A 27,360-nucleotide genomic window follows, 5' to 3' on the forward strand; every position below is an offset into this window, starting at 1 on the left:
CCAGTTGAGTCATTTCCTGGGATGACTGGGAAAGCTGCCCTAGACTCTAGAGGGAAAACAGCATTGTCGCTGAAAGCTGTCAATATGGTAATGGGAGTGGGGGTGGGAATGGCTTAAAAAAAATTCTAACTAGGTCCTGCTTTTAATCCAAGTTATAATAGTCCAACATACACGAGATGCTACATGGGTGGGTACTCCATCTTGTAAGCCAGTCTATGTGAATGGCTTGCTTTGCCGGATAATCTCAAAATGCCCAGACAGAATACCCCAAATGCCCAGAGTGGTGTGAGTGTGGGATCATGTGACTCAAGGGCCTACATGCCTTTAAGACTGGATTGAGATGATGCGTGGAGCAGTGTGGTGTCAGATAAAGAGCAATGATTGTAATACTGTTGCAGATGTCTGCAGCTTACTAAAACCTAAACTCACAGTCTTTCATATAAATTATGTAAATTAGAATTGCAAGGCAATAAACTAATATACAACAATCTTTATTAGTTGTGATTGTTTTCTAGGGAGAGGCATCCCCCTCACAATATTTATTTATTATTTATTTATTCATTCGATTTCTATACCGCCCTTCCAAAAATGGCTCAGGACAGTTTACACGGAGAAATAACAAACAAATAAGATGGAACCCTGTCCCCAAAGGGCTCACAATCTAAAAAGAAACATAAAATAGACACCAGCAACAGTCACTGGAGGTACTGTGCTAGTGGTGGATAGGACCAGTTACTCTCCCCCTGCTAAATAAAGAGAATCACCACATTAAAAGGTGCCTCTTTGCCAAGTTAGCAGAGGTAATCAACTTTGCCAAGTTAGCAGGGGTAATCACAAGTCCTCAGTTTTGTACGATCGAGCGGACTCCTTTTATTAGGTCAGGCTAGTGAGCAGAAAATGCAAAGGAAGGCAGCAACTTGTATCCAAAAATTATTCTAAACAAATGCAGAACCTGCTGAGGCACTTGCTGTTGAAGATGACAGAACTTTATTAGTAGATGATCTATGAGTTGTGTCCAAATTTAAAATAAATATATAAAAACAGGGTCTTTTTCCTCAACTGATGGAGGCAGCTACATTTGCTTTCAATAAAACCTTTTTAGCATTAATCAGGGCCAAGAGGTAGTGAGGTGAATGTACCATGGAAAAAGCAATGGCCCTTTTGTAAAGAAATCTACATTAAAAACTACACATGGGGAGATCTCTGCAATTGGTTTGAGCAACAAGTGTGACTAGGACATGTCCTAACATGAAGCATCGCTACTGCCAGTGGCGCTGTAATCAGGTCTATGTGGAATGCCTGGACAGGAGGAAGTGTGCCTGTAAGTTGGAGGTGAACATTCTAAGTGTATTTTACTTGTTTTGTTCAACACACATCTTGGGCCTGGTATTGGGTAAGAAGTAGGTGCTCAATGGCAAAGCACCTACTTTGCATGTGGAAGGTCCTAGGCTCCATTCCCAGGCATCTCCAGGTAGAGTTAGGAAATCCTGCAAAGCTGATTTCCTGGAGATGCCTGGGAATAGAATGAGTAGACCATTCTGAGCTAGACGGACCAATGGTTGAACAGCTTAGGGAAGTATATGAGGTGAATGGTTAAAAAAACACACACACACACACACACACACACACACACACACCCCAAACCAGGCACACCTTCCAAGTCTGCTGTAACCATATTTGTTGTTCCTTCCTCAGTAAAACTTCCAAGGCTTCTGCTGAGAAAAAGTTAGAAAAGGCAACTTGATGTGTTTATATGAGTGTGTGCTGAAATTACATCCACTACCTTTTTAGTCACTAGACTGTTTGCACATAGTTTTGATGTCGGTGAGGGAAATTATACATAGTCATGGAGAAGGGGAGATCAGAATTAGGGTGTGTGCATGGGGGGAGGGGGTGAACGGTGACTATTTCCATTCATTTTGTATGAAAAATGAATGGAAATGAAAATACCCTGAGGCTATTTTGTTGGAAAGGAAACTGCCATTATGTCAAGATAGCTACTCTTGTAATGGAAATAGCAGCTTCAGGTGGGGGATTTTAGTTGGGGTTAAAGGGTTAAAAAACCCCAACAACCATGCCTCCCTACATAGTAGTCCTGCCTGATTACCCTCATGTCTGTTCAAAAATTTAAAAATAAATATGTGGGGCCAAGGCCAAAAAACATGTTACATTAAACATGGTTTGGCCTTCTGGGTAAAGAGAAGCCATACATTCAAAGACCATCTGGCTCCCCGGTCTTTTATGCTATGTTGCTTCCTGCCTTCCACCTCCAATAGACTACCAACAAACCAGTTAAAGACATGGGAGACCAAATATAAAATGTATTGTGTCCTAGAATGGCTGTTGGAGACCAGGGGTGTGCACAGAACTGCTAAGGGAGATTCAGTTAGAGTTCGAACCAAACTCAAACCGAACTGCCTAGCCCAAGCGGTTGACCTAGTTTGGATGCCTGGAAAGAGGAATTGGGTAAGGATTCCCCTTTACAAGCATTGGGGTGGTTTGAAAAAGGAGGTTACCTTATGCACTGTGGCAGCGGTGTGGCTCCTTGGCAACAGTGGGCTGGCAGCAGCTCCCCTAGGCCCTGCTGGTGCTCCTCCATCAGTCCAGGTCAGTGGTAGTGGTGGTGGGGGTTGGGTCTCCATGCAAGCGCAGAGACCATTTGATTGATCTCAGCCCATGGTGTCACCATGAACCAGTTTGGCCCAATTCAAACACTTTAAAGGGGAATCCATTTGTGTCACCCCACTCTTGGATCCACGGGGCACTGTTCCATATGCAAGCCACTCTTATTATATAAAAGTGAATATGCCAACTAAGCACGTGCGTTTGGGGGCAGTGTTGCTCCTGGAGTAAGGCTGGAAAAAATAAAGTGCTGTGAGACTCATGTGCACTTCCAACCTGCTTGATTCCCTCACTGCACAAGTTAAGAGCACTTCCGGGATGCATGCTTCACATGAGATAGGGCAGTTTCCAGATTTGAAGTGATAGGTTACACCTTTGTACAAATATATTATGTGTGAGAGAGTTGCCCTCTCATTTCACCTTTGTCAGCTTCCCAGCATCCCTTCATGGGGACTAAAACATCATTGCACAAACATTTCACAAGTCACTTTTCACCTTTCATCATTTCACTGCTTGTATTGGGTCATGCTTACATTGGAAGCTGCCATATACAGTGTCAGACCATAGGTCCATCTAGTTCAGTATCATCTATACAGACTGGTAGCAGCTTCTCCAAGGTTGCAGGCAGGAATCTCTCTCAGCCCTATCTTGGAGATGCCTTCCTTTGTGCAAGCATACAGATGTTCTTCCCAGAGCAGCCCCATCCCCTAAGGGGACTATCTTATAGTGTTCACCAGTGTTCCCTCTAATAGGGATTCCCAGATGTTGTTGGCGACAACTCCCATAATACCCAAGCAAAAAACCATTGCAGCTGGGGATTCTTAGAGTTGTAGGCAACAAAATCTGGGAATCACTGCCAGAGGGAACACTGGTGCTCACATGTCTACGCTTCAAGTGCAAACCAGGGCAGACCTTGCTTAGCAAAGTGAACTTGGTTCCCTGGATTATGTTCTATTCCCATAAAGAGCAAATAGTGGTACAGGACAAATGTCACAGAAAATAAAATATATAGAATTTGATATTAAAAAAAAAAAGATGTGGCTATTCCAGTTAGATAATGTCCAATTCCAGTTCTTAGTACCATCCACACCTCCAGAGATGGAGGCCAGCTCCATGCCTCACACAAACTCTTCCATTAAGAGTAGCTTGAGTTCTCAAAGGCGGTTGGATCTTCTACTACTACTACTACTGAAAACTCATATTTCTAAATGGTCAGAACTACAGGAGGTAGGGATGTGGCTTGCTTGTGGCTTGATGCACAAGTGGCTTGCGCAGCTGCAGGCGGGGTGGGGGACTGGTTCCTTTAAAAAGCAGGATCTTACCTGCGCTGCCCCACTGCTTTTCTGGGTATGGCGCTCACTGTTCAAAAGGTAGCGCTGCTCCCAGCAACACCATACTGACCACACAAATGGAGTAGCACTGCAGCTGTGCATGGCCTTTTGAACAGCAAGTGCCACATCTGGAAAAGTGGTGGGGCAATAGGGGAGCAGGTATGGTCCTGCTTACCTGCTTTTTAAAGGAACCAACCCTGGCCCCACCGACCTCGATCAAATGTTGGTGCCTGAACCGATTTGGCGCTTCCTTAACAGGAGCGTTTATTCTTATATAAGTTAAAACTCTGAAGTCTAGGAAGCCTGCAGCTCTCAAAAGCAAATCCCTCTGTGATGGAGTTTATGGTAGAGGCAAGAACAGAACCAGCAGTGGTAGAATCCAGGCCCTGTACCAGCCACAGATTTCTCCACATTTAGCTGTAAATTTCACAGAGTAGGGGAATTCCCTTAAAAAAAGGGCAGCTCAGGAGTTCACAAACTTGGGTCCCCAGATGATGTGGTACTACAGGGGATGATGGGAGTCGTAGTCCAACAGCATCTGGGGACCCAAGTTTGAGGACCCCTGAGCTAACTATTTCTTCAAAATAGGATGAAGGCTCAGAATGTCATCTCAAGCGCTAGTGTATAACCCCTGTACAGTAAGAAAACCAAGTTTATTTTGTTTTTGCTGCTTAAACAAGCCATTTGCTGTGTGCTCATTTTAGTATGTTAACTTTCAGATTTATGGGAGTTAATCTTTTTTACGGCACAGCCTAGCGTTGGAGGACATGGTCAGCTTTTGCTTGCCACTGGTGATATTCTGTTGCTACAACTACTATGCAATCAAAGAAATGGTCCCTAGGCTGGAAGCCTAACAAAGAGCCCTTTTCCTAATTAGGTCCCCTACAATCTAAGATGGTTCTTTGGAATATACATAATGGTCCTCCCTGAGAAGACACATGCTAAAAAGAGCCTCAAAACAATCTTCCAGCTTAGTAACAAAAATGCTTTGCACAGCTTCCTCTTCAAATTATTGCTACTGAGAGAGGCAAAGCAGTTGCCAAGGTCTGGGTTTGCTGCTGACAATTCTAATGCTGAGAGAAGGCACACTGTTTCCATGACTCTATCCCTACACTTCAGATTGACAGTGCTTGAACACACATCAGTCATCACTAGAAACAAAGCAACAGAGACTACTGTGGGATCTTTGCAGGTTAATGGCTGGCTTCATCATGAGTGTCCCACCCAGGGATAGAGGTACCTGCCTCGCCCCACAGAATCTTACTTTCATCTCCAGTTTCAAAGGATGCTATTCGTTCATATGATAGTTAAAGAGATAAGACAAAAAGTGAAATAGAAACTCTTTTCTCTAAGTGAAGTTGGAAGATGCTGGAATGTCTGAATTTTGCAGCCTTGTACCGTCACTGAAAAATAAGCCACAAATGTAGAACCTGTAAGAGAATATTCCCAAAGAAACTTCAAATTATTACATCATTTCCAGGACTTGGCAAGTAGATCCCATTCCCAAAAAGAGTGAGTTCTCCAATGATCTTAGCAGTGCTTAGCAAGGCATTGTTTAGTTTTAGTGCATTTGATTTTTCTTTCTAAAGAGCAGTCCCACTGGATTGGGCATTTCAGCAGACAGACGTGCAGTTCAGTTCTGTAGGTTCCTGCATGGTTGCTGTCCCCAGCCCTTCTGGTCCATCTGCTATACTGGGCTCACTGGAACATTGCCTATGGTTCAAACCAGGCTGTAAAAGCAGACATGTGTCACTATTGTCTGGTTCTTCTACCACCATCCCTGAGTGCATCATAGAAGCCATGGCCAATAGTTGGATGTCCGAATGAGCATTGGCAACAGTGTGGCGACGGATGCTCCCACATTTCTCTAAGTATGCCTCACCCTCCTGCTCCGTCAGGGGCGTCAAGGCAGTTTCACTGGTCTGCCGGGTTGCCACAGGGTGAGAAGAGAAGCTCAGCCCATTGGGTTTGGGACGAGGTCTGTAATACCTTTTCTCTGGAAAATAAAAATGAAGACATATGAACTGGTCAGTAATCTTCCTCAAATCCAAAAGCAAGCTCAAATGCAGTCTTCCAGGAAAAAAATCCCAGTGCCACCAAACTCCAGCAACTTTGTTTCCGGTACATGGACTGGCAAGTCTCTGGATCAGGACACACAGGCGGTTAAAGTTATTTTGTCTAATTTATCAGTGTTGTAATGTTTTTACCAATACACGAGATGGAATAAAGCAAAGCGGAAGTCCATTTTAGCTTCCTAGCTTTTCTAACAATGCAAACCCATCTTCAAGTTCACTGGATGGTTTGCAATCCTATCTTCAGCCCATCTCTCATGCCAGGACTGCATAATGTCATTCTTCCTGCAGATGTTGGCCTACAACTTCCATAATCCCCAGCCACTGTGGCCCCAGCCACACTGGAGTTGTAGGCCAACATCTGCAGGAGGACCAAAGTTGACCAGCCTTGTATGCAAGTGGAAAGTGGCCACCTCCAGCCTCAGAGGCAAGATGCCGCTAAATACCAGTTGCAGCAGAGCTACAGCAGAAGAGAGAGCAAGCCCTCACCCCCTACCTGTGGGCTTCTCAGAGGGATTTGGTGGGCCACTGTGTGAAACAGGATGCTGGACTAGATCCAGCAGGGCTGTTCTCATGTTCTTAAAGTCCAGTTACAACTAGGGATGTGCACCGAACCACGCCTCCATGCTTCAAAGGCCCCAAGGGTAGAGCTTTATGGGCAGGGGAGGGTGCACTCACCCCTCCCGCTGCTTTCCCCCTGCTGGCACTTGTTACTTTCCAAAACCTTCGGGGCGGAAGCTTACCTCCCTGCTGCCCCTTCTCCGTCCTCAGCCAGAAGTGGCCAGCAGTGTCAGGAACGCATGCACCCATCGCGCATGCGATAGGCACCCGTGCGCACGGTACTTCCGGCCGAGGATGGGGAAGGGGTGGCAGGGAGGTTTGCTGCCGCCCCGAAGGTTTTGGAAAGTAATGAGTGCCGGCGGGGAGAAAGCAGCGGGAGGAGTGAGTGCACCCTCCCCCGCCCTTAAAGCGCTACCCCCGGGGCCTTCAAACTTCAAACCGGCCCCAGGATTTGAACCTGTTCAGAGGCCCGTAAAAGGGCCTCTGAACAGGTTCATGCACATGCCTAATTACAACAGGGCTTTGAACTCTGAGCAGCATAGTCAGATGGTTCACACTGTTGTCATCTGAAGTCCATCTTAAGTACTACACCATCATAAATACAGCAGCATAGAGAGAAAAGTGTGTGGAGTTGGGGCAGGTGAAAGAGGAATCTCTAGAACAGGGATTCTCAACAGTTGGGTCCCCAGATGTTATTGGACTTCAACTCCCATAATCCCCAACCAAAGGCCACTGGGGCTGGGGATTATGGGAGTTGAAGTCCAATAACATCTGAGGACCCAACGTTGAGAATCCCTGCTCTAGAATCTCATCCTTCCCTTCAGCATAAAGTCACAATGGGAAATCCCATCCTCCCCATCAGCATAAAGTTACAGTAGGAAAAATTCCCTTTGCAATAAGATGAGTATCCATGCAGGTGCAGATCCCATGCATGTGTCTGGTCAGAGGACACAAGGAACCACCACAGGAGTCAAATGAAGAGGGTGTAGGTAGTTTGATTGTACAGAACCCTGTTCTTCATTGTAAGGCCTGCAAGCCAGTGGTGGCTCCCATCAATTGTAAATGCAACTCCCTGTTTATTGGGTCTGTGCGAAGCTTCAGAAAAGGTTGCACGTTACCACTATGCAGTGTTGTGCTCTGCCCAATGCCGGGGGAGGGGGAGTGCTCTCCTGAACTCCTGGCACTGTTTTGGAAGGCACGTATGGAATGCTGGGGAGTGTAACCTTTCTCTGAGCTTTCCTCAGCGTTCTTAAGAAAGGGCTGTCTCTCTTAAAGGGCCTCCCATCACTGAGAAAAGCGCAGTACTGTGCAGAGGTCAACGCAGTTGGAAAAGGCTCTCACATCTCACTTGGGTTCCCCCAAAGTGGCCTCCAACAAACAATAGTGAAGATCACTGGCATAGGATGAAGGGGATTAGTCAAAATGCAAGATGCCCTCATAGTTGGGACCTCTTGTACTTGAGCCTTCTGCATGTCCATGGTCCCCTGGTCCATAAAGAGAGCTATATATATAGTCCAGAAATGTCAATAGCAAAGTCCAGAGCTATATAGTCACACCCTGAGTATGATGCATGAATCCAGGGATATCGTGGACTGGGCTACTGGCATATTACAAAGATCCCAACATGGGCTTGTCTTTGTTTGCTTCTGTGTTCATAGAGTGGAGCAGAAGATCCCTAACATACATTGTGGTTGATGCCATAACCACCACAAAGACTGGTGTCACCTTCTATAAGTCAGGTGTGCATCTCCAAGGTATAGGACTCAAGCTCTTATTCTTGATTCCAATTGCTTTGCTCTTTTTTTCTGTGGTTATTGTGCTACTTCCAGTAAGCTTGGTGTTAGGTGTACTCTTCCTTTTCTATGTGGAGCCTTTCTAAAATTCAGGGAAGGCCCATAACTCAGTGGTAGAGCACATGTTTTGTAAGCCGAGGGTCTTGGGTTCAGTCCTTGGCATCTCCAGGCAGGGCTGGGAAATATCTCTGTCTGAAACCCTCGAGAGCTGCCAGTCATTCTAAACACTATTGGGCTAGATCAGAGATTCTCAACGTGTGGGTCCCCAGATGTAATTGGACTTCAACTCCCATAATTCCCAACCAGAGCACTGGGGCTGGGGATTATGGGAGTTGAACATCTGGGGACCCACACTTTGAGAAACTCTGGGCTAGATGGACCAATGGCCATATTCTGTAGAAGCTCACTTCCTATGTTCCTGCTTCTTTCGATCACACATACATCAATATAAATGTGTTTGCAAAGCTATCTACAATGTCAGTGTGCAAACAGTGGTGCATGGGAAAATCAACTCCTTCACCCAGGAAGAGTCTGTGATCTATGGGTCCCACATGCAGATGACCTCTTCCCCAAGTGAGTAAGCTGCCTAGGTTTTCTGATGGGAATGGCATTTTTTAAAGTTCCCTGGGCCTGTCTCTTTCAGAGAAAGGGGCTGTTTTATTCCTGACTGTGTTTGGGATGCCCAGGGATTCTTTTCTACACTTAGCTATGGGTTTATGCAGGCACGTGTTGATACCCTCATTTCCCCTGTACTGACAGATAAATAGCAGGCTATTTTGGCAGTGTGCTTTGCCTAGTATGTGAGAAGGATAGCAAAGTAGCATTTTTACCATAACTGCATGGTGAGTGATGCCATCCATACGTGGAAAGTGGGAGGGGGGCATCATCAGTGTGACTGGTGCATGGTGTGTTTGGGGACAGTGTGTATGGTTGCCATTACTATGTTGCCTCCCATAGTGCTGAGCTGCATATTTCAAAGCTTTGCACTACAGCTGTGAAGGCTAAATTTAAATAAAAGAAGCAGTCCATATTCTCTTAAGTCTGGGATTCATTCAACACTATGCCCAACAAGATGTTTAACTGCTACTTTTAGTACATTAAATTATGGGCCTTTACAAAGAGAGTCACAAAATAAGACTTTTGACTGGCTTGATCTATATACATCCCAGACTAACAGCCCTCCAGGAACAGTAGCATGGTCTCTTCCCTTTCCGAAGCAGCACCAATGAGGATCAGAGGAGTGTGTGGGTGTCTGTGTGTGCATGCACACACGCACGCTACAAATTATAGCTGAGGGTGATGGTAGGTGTAGTTCAGCAATTTCTAAGGGAGTACAGGTTGGGAACCCCTGAACTCAGCAATAGGTTCTAAGTTTTTCTGCATAGGGATTCCCAGAGATTTATACAAGTTTACTCAGTTCAGTGATCTTTTTATGTTTTTGATGAGTATTTCAACGGAAAGCTCAAGAGGCTAAGTCCTTAGCAGCTTTTTTCTTTCTTTTGGTGCAAAGTTACTAAATTCCAGAGCAAGCAAAGCTGGCAAATGCTATGCAAAACACTTTGGTTGTTTTGTTGTTGCTTTTGTCTAAATATTTGGGATTTGTACTGCCTCCAAGAAGTTAGTATTTATTCTTCTTGTTGCAAGGTACACTTTAGGCATACAAGAAGGTCTTTATTTAAGTCCTCTAATACAGTCCAAGCAAGCGTTAACAGTAGACAATCGGTGCACAGAGAGAAAGTCATGGCCAAATATTCCTCATGCTGTGTCATGAACATTTCAGAAATTGTTCCCTGGGGGGGGCGGGGTGGGTGGGGAGAAAGTGAACTTGGATTTGTGCAAGAGGAAAAAAAAATCATAGGGCAGGCAGATCTGGAGACTGAGAATCTTAAAATGTGCATAGTACTCAAAATAAGAAAGTTCTCCCAGGCTGGGTTCATAATGTCTGAAGCAAGTTAATTTGAGCTAAATTTGCTTTTGGGTTGAAATGAAGCTTTGCCCCATTATATAGCTTAAATCTGTTCCCAATCACTATTCTAATTATAAGAACAAAACAATTGCCAAAGAGCACTGAATAAGCTAAACTAATTTCCATATTAGCCTGTATTTGTCAACCGCCCTGAGCCATTTTTGGAAGGGCGGTATAGAAATAAAATGAAATAAAATAAATTTGATATATAACATCCAGTGACATAAGAACAGACCTGCTGGATCAGACACAAGGCCCATCTAGTCCAGCATCCTGTTTCACACAGTGGCCCACCAGATGCCTCTAGGGAGCCCACAGGCAAGAGGTATGTGCATGCCCTCTCTCCTGCTGTTATTCCCTGCAACTTGTATTGAGAGGCATCATGCCTCTGAGGCTGGAGATGACCCACAGCCACCAGACTAGTAGCCATGGATAGACCTGTCCACCATGAATCAGTCTAAGCCCATCCAAGCTGGTGGCCATCACATCATCCTGTGGCAAAGAATTCCATAGATTAGTTATGTGCTGTGTGAAAAAGTTCTTTCTATTTTCAGTCCTAAATTTCCCAACCTTCAGTTCCAGTGTTGTGAGAGGGGGAGAAAAATTTAACTCTGTCAACCCTCTCCACTCCATGCATAATTGTATACACATCTCCCCTTAGTCATCTCTTTTCCAAGGTAGAGAGCCCCAGATTCTGTAGCCTAGCCTCATAAGGAAGGTGCTCTAGGCCCCTGATTATTTTGGTTGCCCTCTTCTGCACCTTTTCCAATTCTACAATATCCTTCTTAAGATACAGTGACCAAAGCTGTATGCAGTACTCCAGATGTGGCCACACCATAGATTTATATAAGGGCATTATAATATTTGCATTTTTAATTTCAGTCCCCTTCCTAATGATTCCTAGCATGGAATTAGCCTTTTTCACAGCTGCCGCACATCCACTGATATACAACATTCAGTGACAATAACTAAAAGTGTACTAAGTCATTCTGCCAAACAAGCATAAATATAACCTTGAAAATGTGAGGAAAATACCCTACAGATTGGAACCTTAATGCCATATTTGGCTCAATTTCACATTCAGATTTCAGAACATAAATATGGCAAAGTCTGAAATGTAAAATTTGAATCTCTCTTCCACCCCCCTCTCAAAAAAAGTTCAGCTTCAGTGTTAAGCTGGTTTAAATAAGTCTCCTTAAGGCTACTTCAAGTATGTTTTTCTGCAACCAACGGCTACACATGAAAAACATTACATCAGAGTGGAAAATCCACAAGCACTAAAATAGATTCCCAAGCATGGCTCATTCCTGTGAAATCCACATTGACTCTTTTCCTTGTAACATCATGTGTTTCACATACACTAAGCCATGAAGTATAAAGCTGCAATGAAATTGCTAACAGACTGAATGGTGTGTTATCTAAAAGTAATGCAAAATAGTGGTGTGTGTGTGCTTCAAATATTAACAGACAGGTTATTCTGCAAATTCTGGGAAATGACAACTAAACTTAAAAACTGCCCCCTCAAGGAAAGCAACTTTTCCCTATTTACTATTGTTACACATAACACAGCCATAACATTTCTCTATATATGCTAGATCTCATACACACACAGCTTCACTTAAATATGAAGATATTTAAGTCAGATCAATTAAATAGACTATCACACTTGTTATGGTCAACTTTCAAAAGTTCAAGAACAGTATTCAAGGTTCTCAGAGAGAGTATTTTCAGTGGTGACACTTCATCTCTGGAACACCCACCCAAAACAGAGTGAGATGTGTCCTCACTAATGATAATCTAGCTGCCATGTTAACACTATTCTATTTAAAGGGTCTTTATTTAAAGGATTGTGCTGCTGTTTTCACTGTTTTTACATTTCATAGTTTTTATCTGCCATCTTTCTGTTTGTTTTCCTGTCTTATGTTAATTTTTGTTGGTACATAGTTTGCTTTTATAATCCTATCTCATTTTGGATGTATCTGTAGAAAAAGAGTTTCAAAAGTGCTTGAAATAAATCTTACACATTACCCAAGATTCTTTAAGTGTGCAACTTCACCCATGCTGTGTCTTAGCTTCCATACATACTGTAAGTTACTCTGAACTCTCCTGTTAAGGAATACAGCTTGGTATGGTACTCCAGGATTATAAAAACCTACATAGCCATGAACCAAGGGTTTACTTGATCAGCTCTTCAGCCATACAGTCAATCCGAGAAACAGATTGTGGTGGCCAGAAGACTTCTATCAAAATCCTCTACACCATCAAATCTATTCGCCATTTTCCATGTCTCCTTATATAATAGACAGGTTTAGGAGACATGGAAGTAGCACGTACACACACACACAGCATGGAAGGAAGAGGGTGAGGTGGGGTGCATCACAGGAAAGAAGGTTCTAATGCTAAAGGCTAGCAATGTTGACACATTCCATAATCCCAAAGACTGGAATAAGAATCTCAACAACTCATAATGCTCACCTTAAAAACGAGGTGAGCTTTACAACCCCCAAGACTTTAATGTGGAAATGAAATCCTCCTTCCAACCTGCTCATGCAGCAGGAAGGAAGGTGGGCTCTCAATCTGTCTCTGTCCTCCAGTCTGGAAATGGAATTTCTTCAAACACTCTGGGAAGATAACAGAAAGCCCAAACTCTTGGTTAAAAAGGAATGAAAAAGTGAGGCACAGAGTAGAAGATCCTGCATGAGCTACATGAAAAGGGGCTTGTGATTTGGAGGCTAACAGAGGGAACACTAGCAATTAGGCGGAAATTTAGAAATTGGGGTGGGGGGTGAGGGGAATCTCTTTCCAAGCTATGTCCACTTTTGCTCAGAATTGTTGGTCTCAATCTTAAATAAGTGCTTGCCTATCTCTACACTAAGGGTTACAAAGTAAAACTCTACAGAGACCCAATTTCCAGCCTTTGTACAATAGACAACTCCCTACACTGTGCCTTTGCAGAAAGTTACAGCAGGCAACATTTCCTCCCACATAGAGGCTCTCCTTCTGGCATTTGAAAAGCTGAATACAGTAAACTTGATAGGCTGCAGCTAGACAGTAGGGTTTGGGGGGGAGGTTTTTGCTTCTCTGTTTGAGGAGCAAAGGGAAGATATTCCAGCAGTTGTCACAGTACTGTGCATCTCTTTCCCTCCTGGGCTTTTAGTTGGAAATTAAATATCATCTTCATTGTTCATGCTAAAAATCGTCAGAGTGCTGCTGGAGCAGCAGATTTCTGTATTTCATCCCAGAGAAGATTGCATTTCAGCAATTACTTATCACGGGCTGAAATAATGGGGTGGAGGGCAGGGGCAAAAACATTAAGATGAAAACTAACAGATGACTAGCTCTAACTGCCTGAAGCTACAGACTGAAGCACATCTTACCCTCTCTAAAGTAACAACTTCCACTGTCAATGGCAAAACCTGTGCATATCCCTAGCAAGCTATCAGAGCTAGCAGTGCCAGGGTCCATCATCCTCAGCTATTAAAGAACACATGTGTACCTCGATCTGCCCCTGGTGGCGCAGTGGTAAAACTGCCGCCCTGTAACCAGAAGGTTACAAGTTCAATCCTGACCAGGGACTCAAGGTTGACTCAGCCTTCCATCCTTCCGAGGTCGATAAAATGAGTACCCAGAATGTTGGGGACAATATGCTAAATCATTGTAAACCGCTTAGAGAGCTCCGGCTATAAAGCGGTATATAAATGTAAGTGCTATTGCTATTGCTGTATCTATGGGCCAAAACTCACCCAAAACCTGTAGGATGTTTAGCAAATGGGCAAGAACGACCCTACCCTGCCTCTGCCCAACTCCATTACACTCCCATCAAGTATACATGGCAGTACAGCAGTAGCATGTGGATGTCTGGCAGAGTATTAATATAATTGCATGGGTCGCCTGGACAGTGCTCATACCCTAAGCACAACTGGCAAAGCAGCTCACGGGATCAGGCTGATTGTTACAATAGAGTATGGGGTGTCTTATGAGATGGTACAGATTCCATGGACTATTTTTTTAAAAAGTCAGGGGAGAGAGAAGGGCAGATTCTCCCATGGTGTTAAGTTTGTCTGGGCCAAGGCTCATTTAAATTGCTGGGTTTATTTATTTCAGTCCAATGAAAGGAGAAGAGAGCTGAATAGCAGCATTCTGCTAAGCCAGCATATGATCCCACTTTTCGAAATGAGATTTTGCAATGGTTTCTCATGTATCTCATTTGTTCGGAGGTCTCAGCTCAGTGCCTCCAGGAGTCCCTTCCAACTTGGAACTGCTGTAATAAAAAGCAGCTGGGAAAGTGTATCTTGAAGGTGATGCATTCCAGAGAGATCTCTTCCAAAAGCCAGTAATGGCCAAATGGAAAGGACAGAGCCAGGAGGAAGCAAAACATTGAAAGCTTTGTTCCACAGTCCTGCACTAGTCTGGCCAGCAGCCTATTAGAGTCTTCTGCTATGGCCAGACATTCAGCAAATTGCTGCAGTCCAGCTGAAGCAATGAGATCAACACGGTTCAGCGGGGCAGATAAAGGATGAAACTAAAAATAGATAGCAGGCTGGAACTTGGAACCACAACTTTGGGAGATGCCGGGGTCAAAAGCCATACTAGTTCTGCCTGCCAGAATCCTGCCAAGACCAATATATCACACTTAGCAAGTTCTAAGTACGGAACTTAGCAAGTATGATGAAGTGCACTTCACTGCAGTGCTTGCTTATGCTACTGCACTGAACTAATGTCACTTGACCAATATCCAAGTGCAAGCTCAATACTGTTCTTCATTTGGCCATTTAGATGTTGGCATAAAGAAGAAAAACCTGCTGATCCACATGGTAAGCTATGGCAGAGAAAAAGCTGACCACATGGAGACAGCTGGCACATAAGACAATTGAAAAGTCACTCCACACAATACCCTAAAATGTGCTGGAGTTCTGAGAGAGTTTGGCCAACGTTGAGATATGATGGAATGATAAGCAGGGGACCAAAATAACTGAGGGTTGAGGAAATAAGCAGAGGCTGAAAGAAGATAAGGCAGAATAAATGGATTCACAGTTTTGGTTGCGATGTTCAGCTACCAGTTCACTTGACAAATCACTTCTCACACAAGGGCTCTGCTTTTGTGATTATTGTAACACTGGATCCACAACTCATGCAAAGTCACACAAAGAGTGCTGAAATTATTTTTTTTAAGATAACTAAGATAGAAAGATAAGTGTAAGGTTGGGAAAATGAAAATGCTTTCAAAAATAAGAGGTCATGCATATCTTAGATGTATTAGCCACAAAACCACAGTTTAAAGCACCAATAAGAGACAGGACACAGAAAAAAATGCTGAGTGTATGGAAGTTAATAAAATAATGCTATCAGATCGTAAATGCAGCAAGCCAGCAAACATGCAAGGCAAGATAGAAGAGAGGCAACATTAAACTGGTACTGAAACTTAAGAATAGACCAAGAAACTTTCTTGCCAAAAAAGGAAACTAGAGCTGTTTGAGTGCCCCAAAGATGCCCCCCAGGAGTCCCCAATAAGACTTCCAGGGCCCAGGCTTAGGATGATACCCAAGGGCCACAACAAAGATACTTTCAGTATGGCCCTTTGACAGCTGCCAGAGGTAATTACTGGAGGAAAACAGCTTGGTCTTCAACACAATCTTCCTTGTTCCTCCAAGAATTGAGACTCAGCCAAACACAATCTGTAGGATGTTTACAGTTTGGCGCTAGCTCAGTAGAATATTTATTTATTTATCTATCAAATTTGTACACTGCCCCAAACTTTCATCTCTGGGAGGTTAACAATAGCATAATGCAAGTTAAAAACCATATACAAAAAACTTAAAACAATTTAACCATTTAAAAATAAACCAGAGATTAGAACCTAAAAAATTTAGGAAGCTGAGAAAGCTTGGGCGAACAGTGGGTTTTCAGGTGTTTTTTTAAAAACTGCCAGAGATGGGGAGGATCGTATCTCAGCAGGGAGCGCATTCCACAATCTTGGGGCAGCAACCAAGAAGGCCTGTCTGTGTAGCCACCAAACGGGTTGGCAGTAACTGGAGATGGACCTCCTCAGATGACCTCAATGAGAGTGAAGACACTCTCTTAAATACCCAGGGCCTAAGTCGTTTAACTAGCACTTTGTATTTTGTCTGGAAACCTATTGGCAGCCAGTGTAGCTCCATCAGTAAAGGAGTAATGTTATGTGGTCTCTCTGAGATGACCCAGAGACCAACCTGGCTGCCACATTCTGAACCAACCGAAGTTTCTGGACTACGTACAAAGGCCGCCCCACATAGAGCGCATTACAGAAGTCAAGTCTGGAGTTTACCAACAGATGTACCACTTGAACATCTTGATCATCAAGGACAGAGTGTGCAGCCATTTACACATCAACATCAGTGTGGATAAATAAATAATAAAAATAAATAAATAAGACGGTATAAGGGTGATGAGATACGCATTTCCACACTGCAAAGCTTTTTCAATGACCTTATTTAATGCACAATTAAAGTTAAAAGTTTAATCCCCTCCTGTTTTCTACCAAAGAAAACCACAGGGCTCTTTGGTTGCCAGGAGTCAAGATCAACCTGACGGCACACTTTACTTTTAAATATGTTTTAAATATTCTTCATCAAACTGCCAGTAGGTGGAGATATTGCTTAACTCTGCCCTCAGAGATACTGTAGTAAAAAACCAGCAACCTGAATGGGCTCTAAGGGCCAAGGACTTCATGGATCCTTGCAGGTTTTGTTCGCATTTCCTAAACAGCCATGGGAGGCACTAACAGGATTGGGACCATGGCATCAGGCAAAGCGGAAAGAGACAGTTTAAGCCTTTGTCCCTGCCACAGTCCCATTGCAGATCTTCCCCCATGCAGCTATTTGCCCAGAGAGGGAAACTGCCATGCAACTTCCTTCCTAGGGTAAACAGCAGAGTGTGTGTGTGTGTGTGTGTGTGTGTGTGTGTGTGTGTGTGTGTGTGTGTGTGTGATGAGGAGCAGTGAACACATAATTTGGTCTTCTGAACCTAAAGATGTCTCCCTCCTGAATCTCTAGTAAAAGAAGCTTGTGACACTTTATCATATTCAGCCTCACTTACATGCACGTGCATACACCCCTGCTCCAATTCGCTGGCTGCTCCTTGCAGGAAGTGAGGAAATGCTGATGAAGTCATACAACATCTTTCTTTTCATAAATGTTACCAGGAAAATGCATGGCAGAGGCCTAGATCACTGGCAGCTATGCATCCTCTATAGTATTTACATAGGCCCTAAAATGACACTGAAATGGTGTGTGTGTGAGCGCTCTATCTAGGTCTTGCTTTACTTTTTACTTTGTATGTATGAAGGTCCTTTTGTGATCTCAAGTCCTTTATTATTCTATAGATTAGCAAATTTAAGGCACTCAGTCCTCAACAAGTCATATCTTGTTCATACTTTAAATTTCAATCTGTATATATACTCTGGGAGAACTAAGAAACTCAAGTCTGTGACTCATGTAGCCTTTGACCACTTAATAAAAACATACAGGTGCAAAACATCTAGAGCAAAATATGTTTTACAGTCCACTAAAATAAAAATCTAGCAGCCCTTTCCTGCAAAATGTCATGCAATGTTCCAGTCAAAAAGAAATAGTAACCAAGAATCTTGGGATCACTGCAATCCCAGAAACCACCCTCTCCCTCAAATTCTTAAAAGTCTTACAGTCCCTGTACCTTGCCCTTAATTCATCTAGCTTCATCACTCACAGAGTCCACTTAACCCATTTCAAAATGTCTTGTATCTCTGTTAGTGATGGACTGTGTTATCTGCCCCTGAACCCTTCAGAGTCCAGGGTAATCTAAAATTGAAACATTTGGGCTTCCTTTTCCCCCTACTCCCTTTCCAACAGAAATCAGGTAGGTGGGAGAGAGATCTCATAGCAATCAATCAGTCTGGAATTGGTCTAAAATTAATTTGAAATACTCAGCAGATATTCTTTATATTAACATTTCTTAACTTATCCTATTCTGAGTTGGACAGGGTTAGGTCTACCCATTTGTAATCTCCAGTATTCCAAGATACTGATGTCTCATTTCCTCATGCTCTATCTATCTGGCTCTTGCCTTACAGATTCAGTCACTGCCCACATGCTGATTGGACCTCTTTTCTAGGTTTGGAAACAAGACATTTCTATGGCTGCCTACAAAAACATCTCCTAGTAGTGACAAGCTATTACTAGATTTGGATAGTGTTCCATAGGAAATACTTGTTTAATAGGTGTTTGGATATTTTTCCCCTTAGCCATGAGGTCTAGAAACTTTTTTTTTAAAAAAACCATATGAAGTAGATTGCCTGCTTGATATGAGTCACTTAATTTAGTTCCTAAAGAAAGGAATTTGTCTCAGATTCAGTGAAACTCTTCAGTCCCTCCTTTGGTATATGCTTTTTTAAAAAACTGCTTGATCTTTCAAATTGTAAAAGCTACTCCCCCCCCCCCAACATTCTATCCTACCCACCCCACCCCCAACCTTGATTGCTCTTCATCTTTGGGTCATGGATAGCAGAACAGATAAGAATTGTATGATGATGACGGGTAAAACATGGATATTTTATTTGAGAGGGTGTCAATCTGTGGGACAGAAGGTAGGAATAAGATGAAATATTTAGTACCAATAGTCTGTTTGACTATTATGTTTGATAACTGAGTAACAAAAATAATTTGAATAATTTTAAAAGTCTAAATACTGGTTGCCTAAATAAATCTTTTTGATAACTGAGAAAATGTGACGTTTGCACAACTTTAAAGTAGTTTTTCCAAATTCTCATTCCACCTCTCTAAAACATAAAAAGAAAAGCATCAACAATTTGAAATGATGCCAAACATATTTTTCTATGACACAAATATAGACACTAATAAAGATAGTGAAATTGTACTCAAGATTGGGTGGGAAGGGCAGCAGGCTCAGAAAACATACCTTCCCCCCAGACACTGGTGCTCCTGGACAAGCAGCACAGCATGCCTGCAGTGCGGAGGTTGGGATGTGTCCCAGCCCTCAGAGATCTCACATGAGTATGCGGTGCTTTGTGGGGATCCCTCCAGCGGCAGGCAGGCACCCATCACTGTTTCAGTGCCAGCTAAAAGCAGTTGGCGCTGGCAGACAATCAGGGAAATGGGGCTAAGGGAGCACTCGCTTCCTTAACCTTGTTTAAGAGGCAGGCTCTGTAGGCAGGTTTGCCATAGAGGTGCTGCCAGGAGCCTCTCGCCTCTCGCTGTTTCTCAGAGGCAGCCAAGTCCAGTCTTGGCTGGACCAAGACGTGAGAACAGCATCCATGTATCTGGGGAAAAGGAGGCTATGGGCAAGACAGACAAGGAGGGCAGATTCACCTTGGTTGAGTGGCTAGGGTACTGGATTTGCATATGGATGGCGGCTCCCCAGCACATGTACAGATGCATGTCCAAAAGTGTCCTTTCAGGCCATTTATGCCAACATATTGAAGCTCCCAAAATAAGCCACACAGTTGTTGGGTTTTTTTGGTATGGCATCACTAAGATGACCCCATTTGGAGTACACCATGTTATACATGCAGTTGCATGCACGTTGTGTGGGCATGTGATTATTCTAAAACTGTCAGAGTTTTCAAGGCCACAGAGTGCATAAAACTGTGTTTTGACACCAATCCCTGTTTTATTGGCAGACAAGATGATAGCTAGCGAGTTTCACAAGAGTCATGTGGCTACCTTTCAAACAAATAATCTTAGCATCATGCAAGTCCCTGTATACTGTTTATTATTTCCCTTCTGTAGGGTAAGGGACATGGTTTTATAGAATGTGAACAGTAGGCTGTGCAGTGATTATGTTTGTACTGTGGGAGAGGTACACCTAGCTGACTCAAGACATGTATTCACAGCTGTTGAGATTTGATACAACAGGCAGTTATGGTATACTACCATTTTGCATTTTTAGCAATTAAGCAGAAATCAGGATGACTCAGTAACATAGTTTGCCTATGGACACAACAAATCTACAGAAGGTCCGCTCATATTTCCCTGGTCAAGATGTCTTAAGGCAGAATAAAGCATAATAATGATAAAGAAAAGACTGTAGTCATAAGCACATTTACTCAGAAGCAGTGTTCTCTCTAAGAGGGATTCCCAGATGTTGTTGACTACAACCCCCAGCATCGACAGCTGCTATGGCCTTTGGCTGGGGATTATGAGAATTGTAGTCAACAACTCTTCCTCCAGTGGCTGTTGCTGGTGTCTATCTTATATTTCTTTTTTAGTTTGTGAGCCCTTTGAGGCCAGGCGAGCCATTTTATTTACTTGCTTTTATTTCTCTCTGTAGACTGCTTTGGGAACCGTTGTTGCGGTATATAAATATTCATCGTATTCATAACAACATCTGGGAATCCGTTACAAGGAACGGATCAGAAGTAAGGCCCTTTAAACTTAGTAGGAGGAACAAAACATACAGCAGCATCCAGACAGACGCTTCCACTTGAAGTGACATAGTGCAAAATATGCGAGTGGGAGAAAAGGTAGGACTCAAGAAGAGGTGCTGCTCAAAGCAAAGTTGCTGGGAGGCTAATGCACTACTTACTTAATTTGGACCAGGACTGCACAACTTCAGCCCTCCTTTTGGACTACAACTCCCATCACTCCTAGCCACAATGGACAATAGTCAGGTATGATGGGAGTTGTAGTTCAACATTGTTATGGAAGGCCAAAGATGTGTAGCCCTGATTGGGACAAACAGCAGTCAGCACCGGACCATACCTACATACAAGTAAATGCATTAGATCAGTGGTCTCCAAACCAAGTTACTTGTATGTAGCATACCACCTTTATTCAAGAAAACATCTACAAAGCTCTTCATTCTCTTCCTAGCCCATTTGCTTCCTTTTCTTCTCTGCAAAATCAGTGCTAGTTCTAAGTGCGAGTGAGAATAAGACATACCTGCCATTTAGTCTCTTCCATTTGCAACAGAATAGGGCCCAGTTTTGAACAATGTAAAAGCAGCTTACTCATGTTAGACAGCTGGCAACCCATTTCAACTGGGTACTGGTTCATACACATGCAGAATCAGCATGGTATGCTAATACTAAGTACACAGAGGCCTGTGAAATATTGATGGCGTAACCTTGCATGGATAAGTTTTATTTTACACTTCCTGCCTCACTTTTAATCAGGCCCTGATGCAGAAAAGGATGCATTTTGGGACTGGTGGAGTTAGAAATACAAAATCCTACTGAACCACCTAGGAATATACATTAGAATGGATCTGAAAAGGGCACATGCCCCCCAAATATGAGAATGTCAGCTCTATGGGAAAACACATACTTCAGGTATACAAGAGCCCAAGTTCAAATATTCTCAGTTAAATTATCTCAGGCCTGGACTGAAAAAAGATTTCTGCCCGAGACCCTTGAGCTGCTGCCAACTAGTGAACCCTGGGCCAGACAGACCATTAATCTGACTCATACTTTATTGTCATTTCCTTGCCAACAACATAGCACTAAACACTGGGAGAGGCAATCCACAGTAACTGTGACTTTGCAAGACAACTGCAATGGAAACATCTTTTGCAAGGCTCGCTCTCTCTCACTCTCACACACACCAGCCAGGTCAGTGATCAGATGAGGATCTTATGAAGCTGTGCTGTGGAAACAAAAGTAGTGAGGAGCAGGGGGAGTAAAAAACCCAGTTACAGTTCAGATGCTAGAATTAAGTAGTGCTTGATAAAAAAAAATTATCCCTTTAAATCAGGCTTTAAGCATCTGCAGAGGCAGCTTGCAAAGTGAGTGAATGTCTCATTACTACTTAAGGCTTGAGGGGGGAAATGAAAAGTATCTGCATACACAGAAATTAGGTTTACGGCAGCATTGATTGGTATCTGCTCAGGAATGATTTAGGCTTTGATTCTCAGCCTCTCTTGTTCAAAGCTGCATATTGATTAGAGTTTTCTCAGTGCAGACAGCCTGTAATTTTTAGTAGGGTGGAGAGCAATATGATAGAGGCATCACTAGCTGTGCATGTACTTCTTTTGTCTCTGTCTTTGATCAGACAAGTTTTGCAGATTTTTGTAACAATGCCAAGGCAGTAAAGCACAAAGTAAATATACTTGGGGCATTGATGCCTTTCTTACATTGCCTTTAGTGCTCAGAAAAACTATTGCTTGCCTCCAGCCTCACTCTCCAATATTTGTCTGGCACAAATACAAGGATTAGCAAAAGAGCCTGAAAAACTTGTGAGACCATTCAGTATGGTGCATCTTACCGAGTGCACAGGTGCTGTCAGGGAAGCAGTGTTCTTCACACAAACCAAGGTATGGGGAGACCACCTGTTTAACAAGCTCTTCCAACTGCATGAAGGCCTTACTGGGGCCTGTAGGCTCATGGACTCCCTGTAACAGAAACAGCAAAACATATATATCTGAGGTTTATGTAATACACATTTCCTCTTATCAGCTTCAGAAAGCATCATTTCACGTCGGAAAGAAAACGTGATGGAAATTAGAGAAAAAATGCAACTTGATATACAATTATCTCATATTTGGCTGAACATCTGGAATACTTTATGTGGTACTATTTCAGGACTGCTCAACTTTTGCCCTCCTGCAGATGTTAGCCTTCAACTCCCATAATCCCTGGCTGTTGGCCATTGATTGATTGATTGATTGATTGGCTGAGTGCCGTCAAGTCGGTGTTGACTCTTAGCGACCAAATAGATAGATTATCTCCAGGATTATCTGTCTTCAACTTGGCCTTTGAGGTCTCTCAGTGGTGCATTCATTGCTGTTGTAATCGAGTCCATCCACCTTGCTCCTGGCTGTCCTCTGCTTCTCTTTCTTTCAATTTATCTCAGCATTATGGACTTCTCAAGGGAGCTGAGTTTTTGCATAATGTGTCCAAAGTATGATAGTTTGAGCCTGGTCATTTGTGCCTCGAGTGGAAATTCTGGACTGATTTGTTTTATGATCCATTTGTTTGTTTTCCTGGCTGTCCATGGTATCCTCAAAAGTCTTCTCCAGCACCAAAGTTCAAAAGTGTCAATACTTTTTCTATCTTGCTTCTTCAAAGTCCAGCTTTCACATTCATAGAGTGTCACGGAGAAAACCATTGTCCAAACAATTCTAATCTTTGTAGTTGTAGATATGTCATGGCATCTAAATAGCCTTTCCAAGTCCTTCATTGCAACCCTACCAAGTGCTAGTCTGTGGTGTATTTCTTGACTACTGGATCCTTTACTGTTGATGGTTGATCCTAAAAGGCAGAAGCTATCTACCACATCAATGTCTTCATTATCAATTCTAAGGCTGGTTGCTGTACCCATTGTCATTAATTTAGTCTTTACATTTAGTCATAGTCCCATTTTTTCACTGTGCTGCTTGACTTCCATTACTAGAGCTTGCAGATCATCCGCATTCTCAGTTATCAGAGTGGTGTCATCAGTGTAGTGCAAGTTATTGATGTTTCTTCCTCCAACTTTAAAACCACGCTCATCTTCTTCCAATCAAACTTCTCTCAGTATATGTTCAGCATGTAAGTTGAGTAAATACGGAGAAAGTATACAGCCTTGTCTAACTCTTTTTCCGATCTGGAACCAGTCTGTTTCACCATGTTCCTTCTGGACTGTGTACAGGTTTCTCATGAGAACGATGAGATGTTCTGGGACACCCATTTTTCTAAGGATATTCGACAACTTGACATGGTTGATGCAATCGAAGGCTTTTCTGTAATCAATAAAACACATATTGACTTCTTTCTGGCATTCTTTGGCTTTCTCAATTATCCAGCCTGCTTCAGCAATAATGTTTCTTGTTTCTCAGCCTTTTCTGAAACCAGCTTGAACATCTGGCATTTCCCTTTCCACATAGGGCTCTAATCTGCGTTGGATGATCCTGAGCATTATTTTGCTAACATGTGAAATTAAGGATATTGTGTGATCATTTGTGAAGCCTGTTAAGTCTCTTTTCTTTGGTATGGGCATGCAGACTGACCTCTTCCAATCTGTTGGCCACTGTGCTGTTCTCCAAAATTGCTGGCATAGTTTGGTTAGAGCCTTGACTGATATACTTTAGGCAGTGTACACAATATTAAAAGTCAGATTAAAGTCCACAAAACACAATATATACAATAGCATAAAACAGCTATTAAAACAAATTATTAAAATTAATTCTAATTAAAAGCAAGAACAGGTGAGTCTTGAGGGTCTTCCTGAAAAGAAACAGAGAAAAAGATGCTCTTATTTCAGCGGGGAGCATATTCCAAAGCCGTGGGGCAGCCACAGAGAAAGCCTGGGTCATCACCAGACAAGCTGGTGGCAACTGTAACCAGACCTCTCCAGAAGACCGTAACAGGTGGCAAGGTTCATGACAAAGAAGGTGCTCTCTTAAAAATCATGAGCCCAAGCCGTTAAGGGCTTTATAGGTAATAACCAACACTTTGTATATCAGCAGCCAGTGCAGTTCTTTTAAAAACTGGTGTTATATGCTCCCTTCATGTTGTCCCAGAGACTAATCTGGCAGCCACATTCTATACCAATTGCAGTTTCCAGACTACGTATAATGGCAGCCCTACGTAGCCCTACTGACATTACAGTAGTCAAGCCTGGAGGTTACCAGCATATGTACCACTGTTTTAAGGCCATTTAACCTCCAGAAATGGACGTAGCTGATGTATCAGCTGAAGTTTATAAAAAGCACTCCTGGCCACTGCCTCAAATTAAGAAACCAGGGAGAGCTTTTGGTCCAGGTGCACTCCCAAGCTACGTACCTGATCTTTCAGGATCTACCAGCACAACATGAAGATCTTTTACCGGGCATCAGCTGGCCTAGCGAGTCATGACTAAGCATCTTTTAAATCAATGGCAAGTTAGCCGTGACTAATAAATCTCATTCACTTCAATGGGGTTTTCAGTAATGATAACTAACTTAGTTTGAATAATGCCCGCTATTTAGACTTCAGACAACTTATAATAAAAGAAATATATTACAGATACGAAACACTATAAAAACTCATCAACTAAATCCTTGTCAGTAAAAACTCCAGTATAGCATCACATTGTTAGAAAAGAAGAGCCTGAATTAGCCACCCCAGCTCCTAACATACTTACGGCCTTACGACATATACGTCTTTCAGTAACCCTGAAGGTTCAGGTGAAGATGTTCAATAAAAATAACCACTATTCAAATTTCTCTAGTATATAATCTGAGAGAACTTCCATCTGCATACCCAGTTCAGCTAGCAAGGGTAGGCAGACATAAGGCTATTTTTTCCTTTCTTTCCAGAGCTTTGGGAGCTACCAGCACAAAATGAAGACTTGTAGAGGCAGTGCCAGTCACAAAATAGTAGCTTGCAAAAGAAATATATCTATAGAATAAGGGTTGTGAATATCAAAACCTCTCAAATGGTAATTAAAGTTAATCAATTAACACTAAGGCTGAGTGATAAGTCCAAAGACAGCCACTCAAGGCAGAGAATGCCTTTTTTATTTGCAATGTTTAAAGAGACAAGTTGTGCCAGCATTCTTAATCATAGCCCTATTTTAGAGATAAGGGAAACTGAAACTCAGCTTTTACATCCCACAATGAGGCTGTTCTCATGAGCAGCCAAGACCAGACTAGGGCAGCTAAACCCAGGCTTGGCTGCCCGTGGGAACCGCCAGGAGGCGCACGCCCCTCCCCGCCAGCGGATCCTCGGCGGCAATCCCGGCTAAGAAGCCAGGCTCCTGAAACGAGGTTAAAGGAGCAAGTACTCCCTTAACGCCGCTTAATCGGCCATGTGTCAGCACCGGCTGCTTTCAGCAGGCACTAAAACACTGATGGGTGCCCGTACTTGCGCGGTGCATTGTGGGATTTCTGGGGGCCAGGACAATTGAGTCCCGGCCTCAGAGCAATCTGCCCTGCTCTGCGCTGCAAGGAGCAAGGCTGATCGTGTGGGAGTGCAGATAGCTCCCTGCTCCCTGTCATGTCATGTGAATGGCCCCATTCCTTTAGATCTGTAGTTTAGCCTTTGGTGAGTGTGTTAGAAATCAGCGGTAGCAGGTCCATGGCTGAGGTTGTAGCCTACCTCCACCTCACCACAGTGCCTAAGGTGCCTTAATCTGGCTCAAGTGACCTAACGGCAATTTTTTGGTACACAGGGACCAAATTACGTATTTAAAACAGGACATGCAGTTTGGTTGTCACTTGTATTGTTGCATGTACTCCAAAGTTATAGGCAAGAGTCTCTCCCAGTCCTTCCTGAAGATCCCAAGAAGTTAACCTAGGACCTTCGGCATACAAGCATGCAGATGTTCTTCCACTGAGCTATGGCCCAATCCCCTTAGAGAAGCAGTCTCCCATCCTAATGCAAACCAAGGTAGACCCTGCTTTGCAAGGGGGACAATTCATGCTCACTACCACATGATCAGGTCTCTTCCCCCTGCTTGCTTCTATTTGGAAGCCAATGCCTTAATCCATATGCTTTTCATAACCTTTACTCCATTTTATCTTGTAAGGCTGCACAGGTCCCACCTGCTTCTCAAGTATCCATAAACACTTCCAGAGGGCTTCCCACCCATTCCTTAGGCACCTAAACAAGAGAGGGGAAAATAAATCAATCCCTACCTGTAAAATCAGCAGCATCTGGACAATGGAAGGTGGAATTTTGGTTTGGACTCGCGGTAGAATCTCACCCAACTTCACTCTTAATAAGATCAAGTCTCGGAAGCCAAGAAGGGCAATCTGGCGAATAGTCAATTCTTGGCCCTAGATACACACACAAAATACAAAATCAGCATCCACTGGGAGATATTCAATTATATTTACAAACTGCCAGACACTGCAGGACAGCTGTAAGTAATGACGTGGTTTAATACAAGAACTGGGGAATGAAGGAATGTAAGGCAGCATAGGGAGAAGAGGACCTGTTACAAATTAAAATAATTTGCAGCCAGTGTTCCAAGGCATGCATATGTGCACACGCTCACACATTTTTTTCATGTCTGCTCAGTTAATTTTAGATCCCACTCAGGTTGAATTGGGAAGGTCTCACCCTGAATGCATGTGCATGCACA

General features: G+C 43.2%; 1 protein-coding gene across 13 annotated transcripts in view; it reads right to left on the bottom strand.

Moving 5' to 3' along the window:
* Positions 1-475: 475 nt before the first annotated feature.
* The window catches only part of PRR5L (proline rich 5 like), a 96,737-nt gene continuing 69,852 nt past the window's right edge, over positions 476-27,360 (bottom strand). For 11 of the 13 annotated variants that reach the window (XM_053286285.1, XM_053286280.1, XM_053286290.1 and 8 more), the window contains 3 exons: positions 26,912-27,052; positions 22,579-22,705; positions 476-5,949 (listed from right to left, as the gene is read on the bottom strand). In XM_053286285.1, the coding sequence (XP_053142260.1) occupies positions 5,567-5,949; positions 22,579-22,705; positions 26,912-27,052 (651 nt within the window). In that variant the 3' untranslated portion in view covers positions 476-5,566. Of the gene's footprint in view, positions 5,950-12,820; positions 12,967-21,769; positions 21,961-22,578; positions 22,706-26,911; positions 27,053-27,360 lie in introns of those variants that run through there. The other 2 variants (XM_053286283.1, XM_053286286.1) reach the window with 2 other exon arrangements.

The sequence above is a fragment of the Hemicordylus capensis genome, chromosome 1 (assembly GCF_027244095.1).
Source record: "Hemicordylus capensis ecotype Gifberg chromosome 1, rHemCap1.1.pri, whole genome shotgun sequence".
Classification (NCBI taxonomy): Eukaryota; Metazoa; Chordata; class Lepidosauria; order Squamata; family Cordylidae; genus Hemicordylus; species Hemicordylus capensis.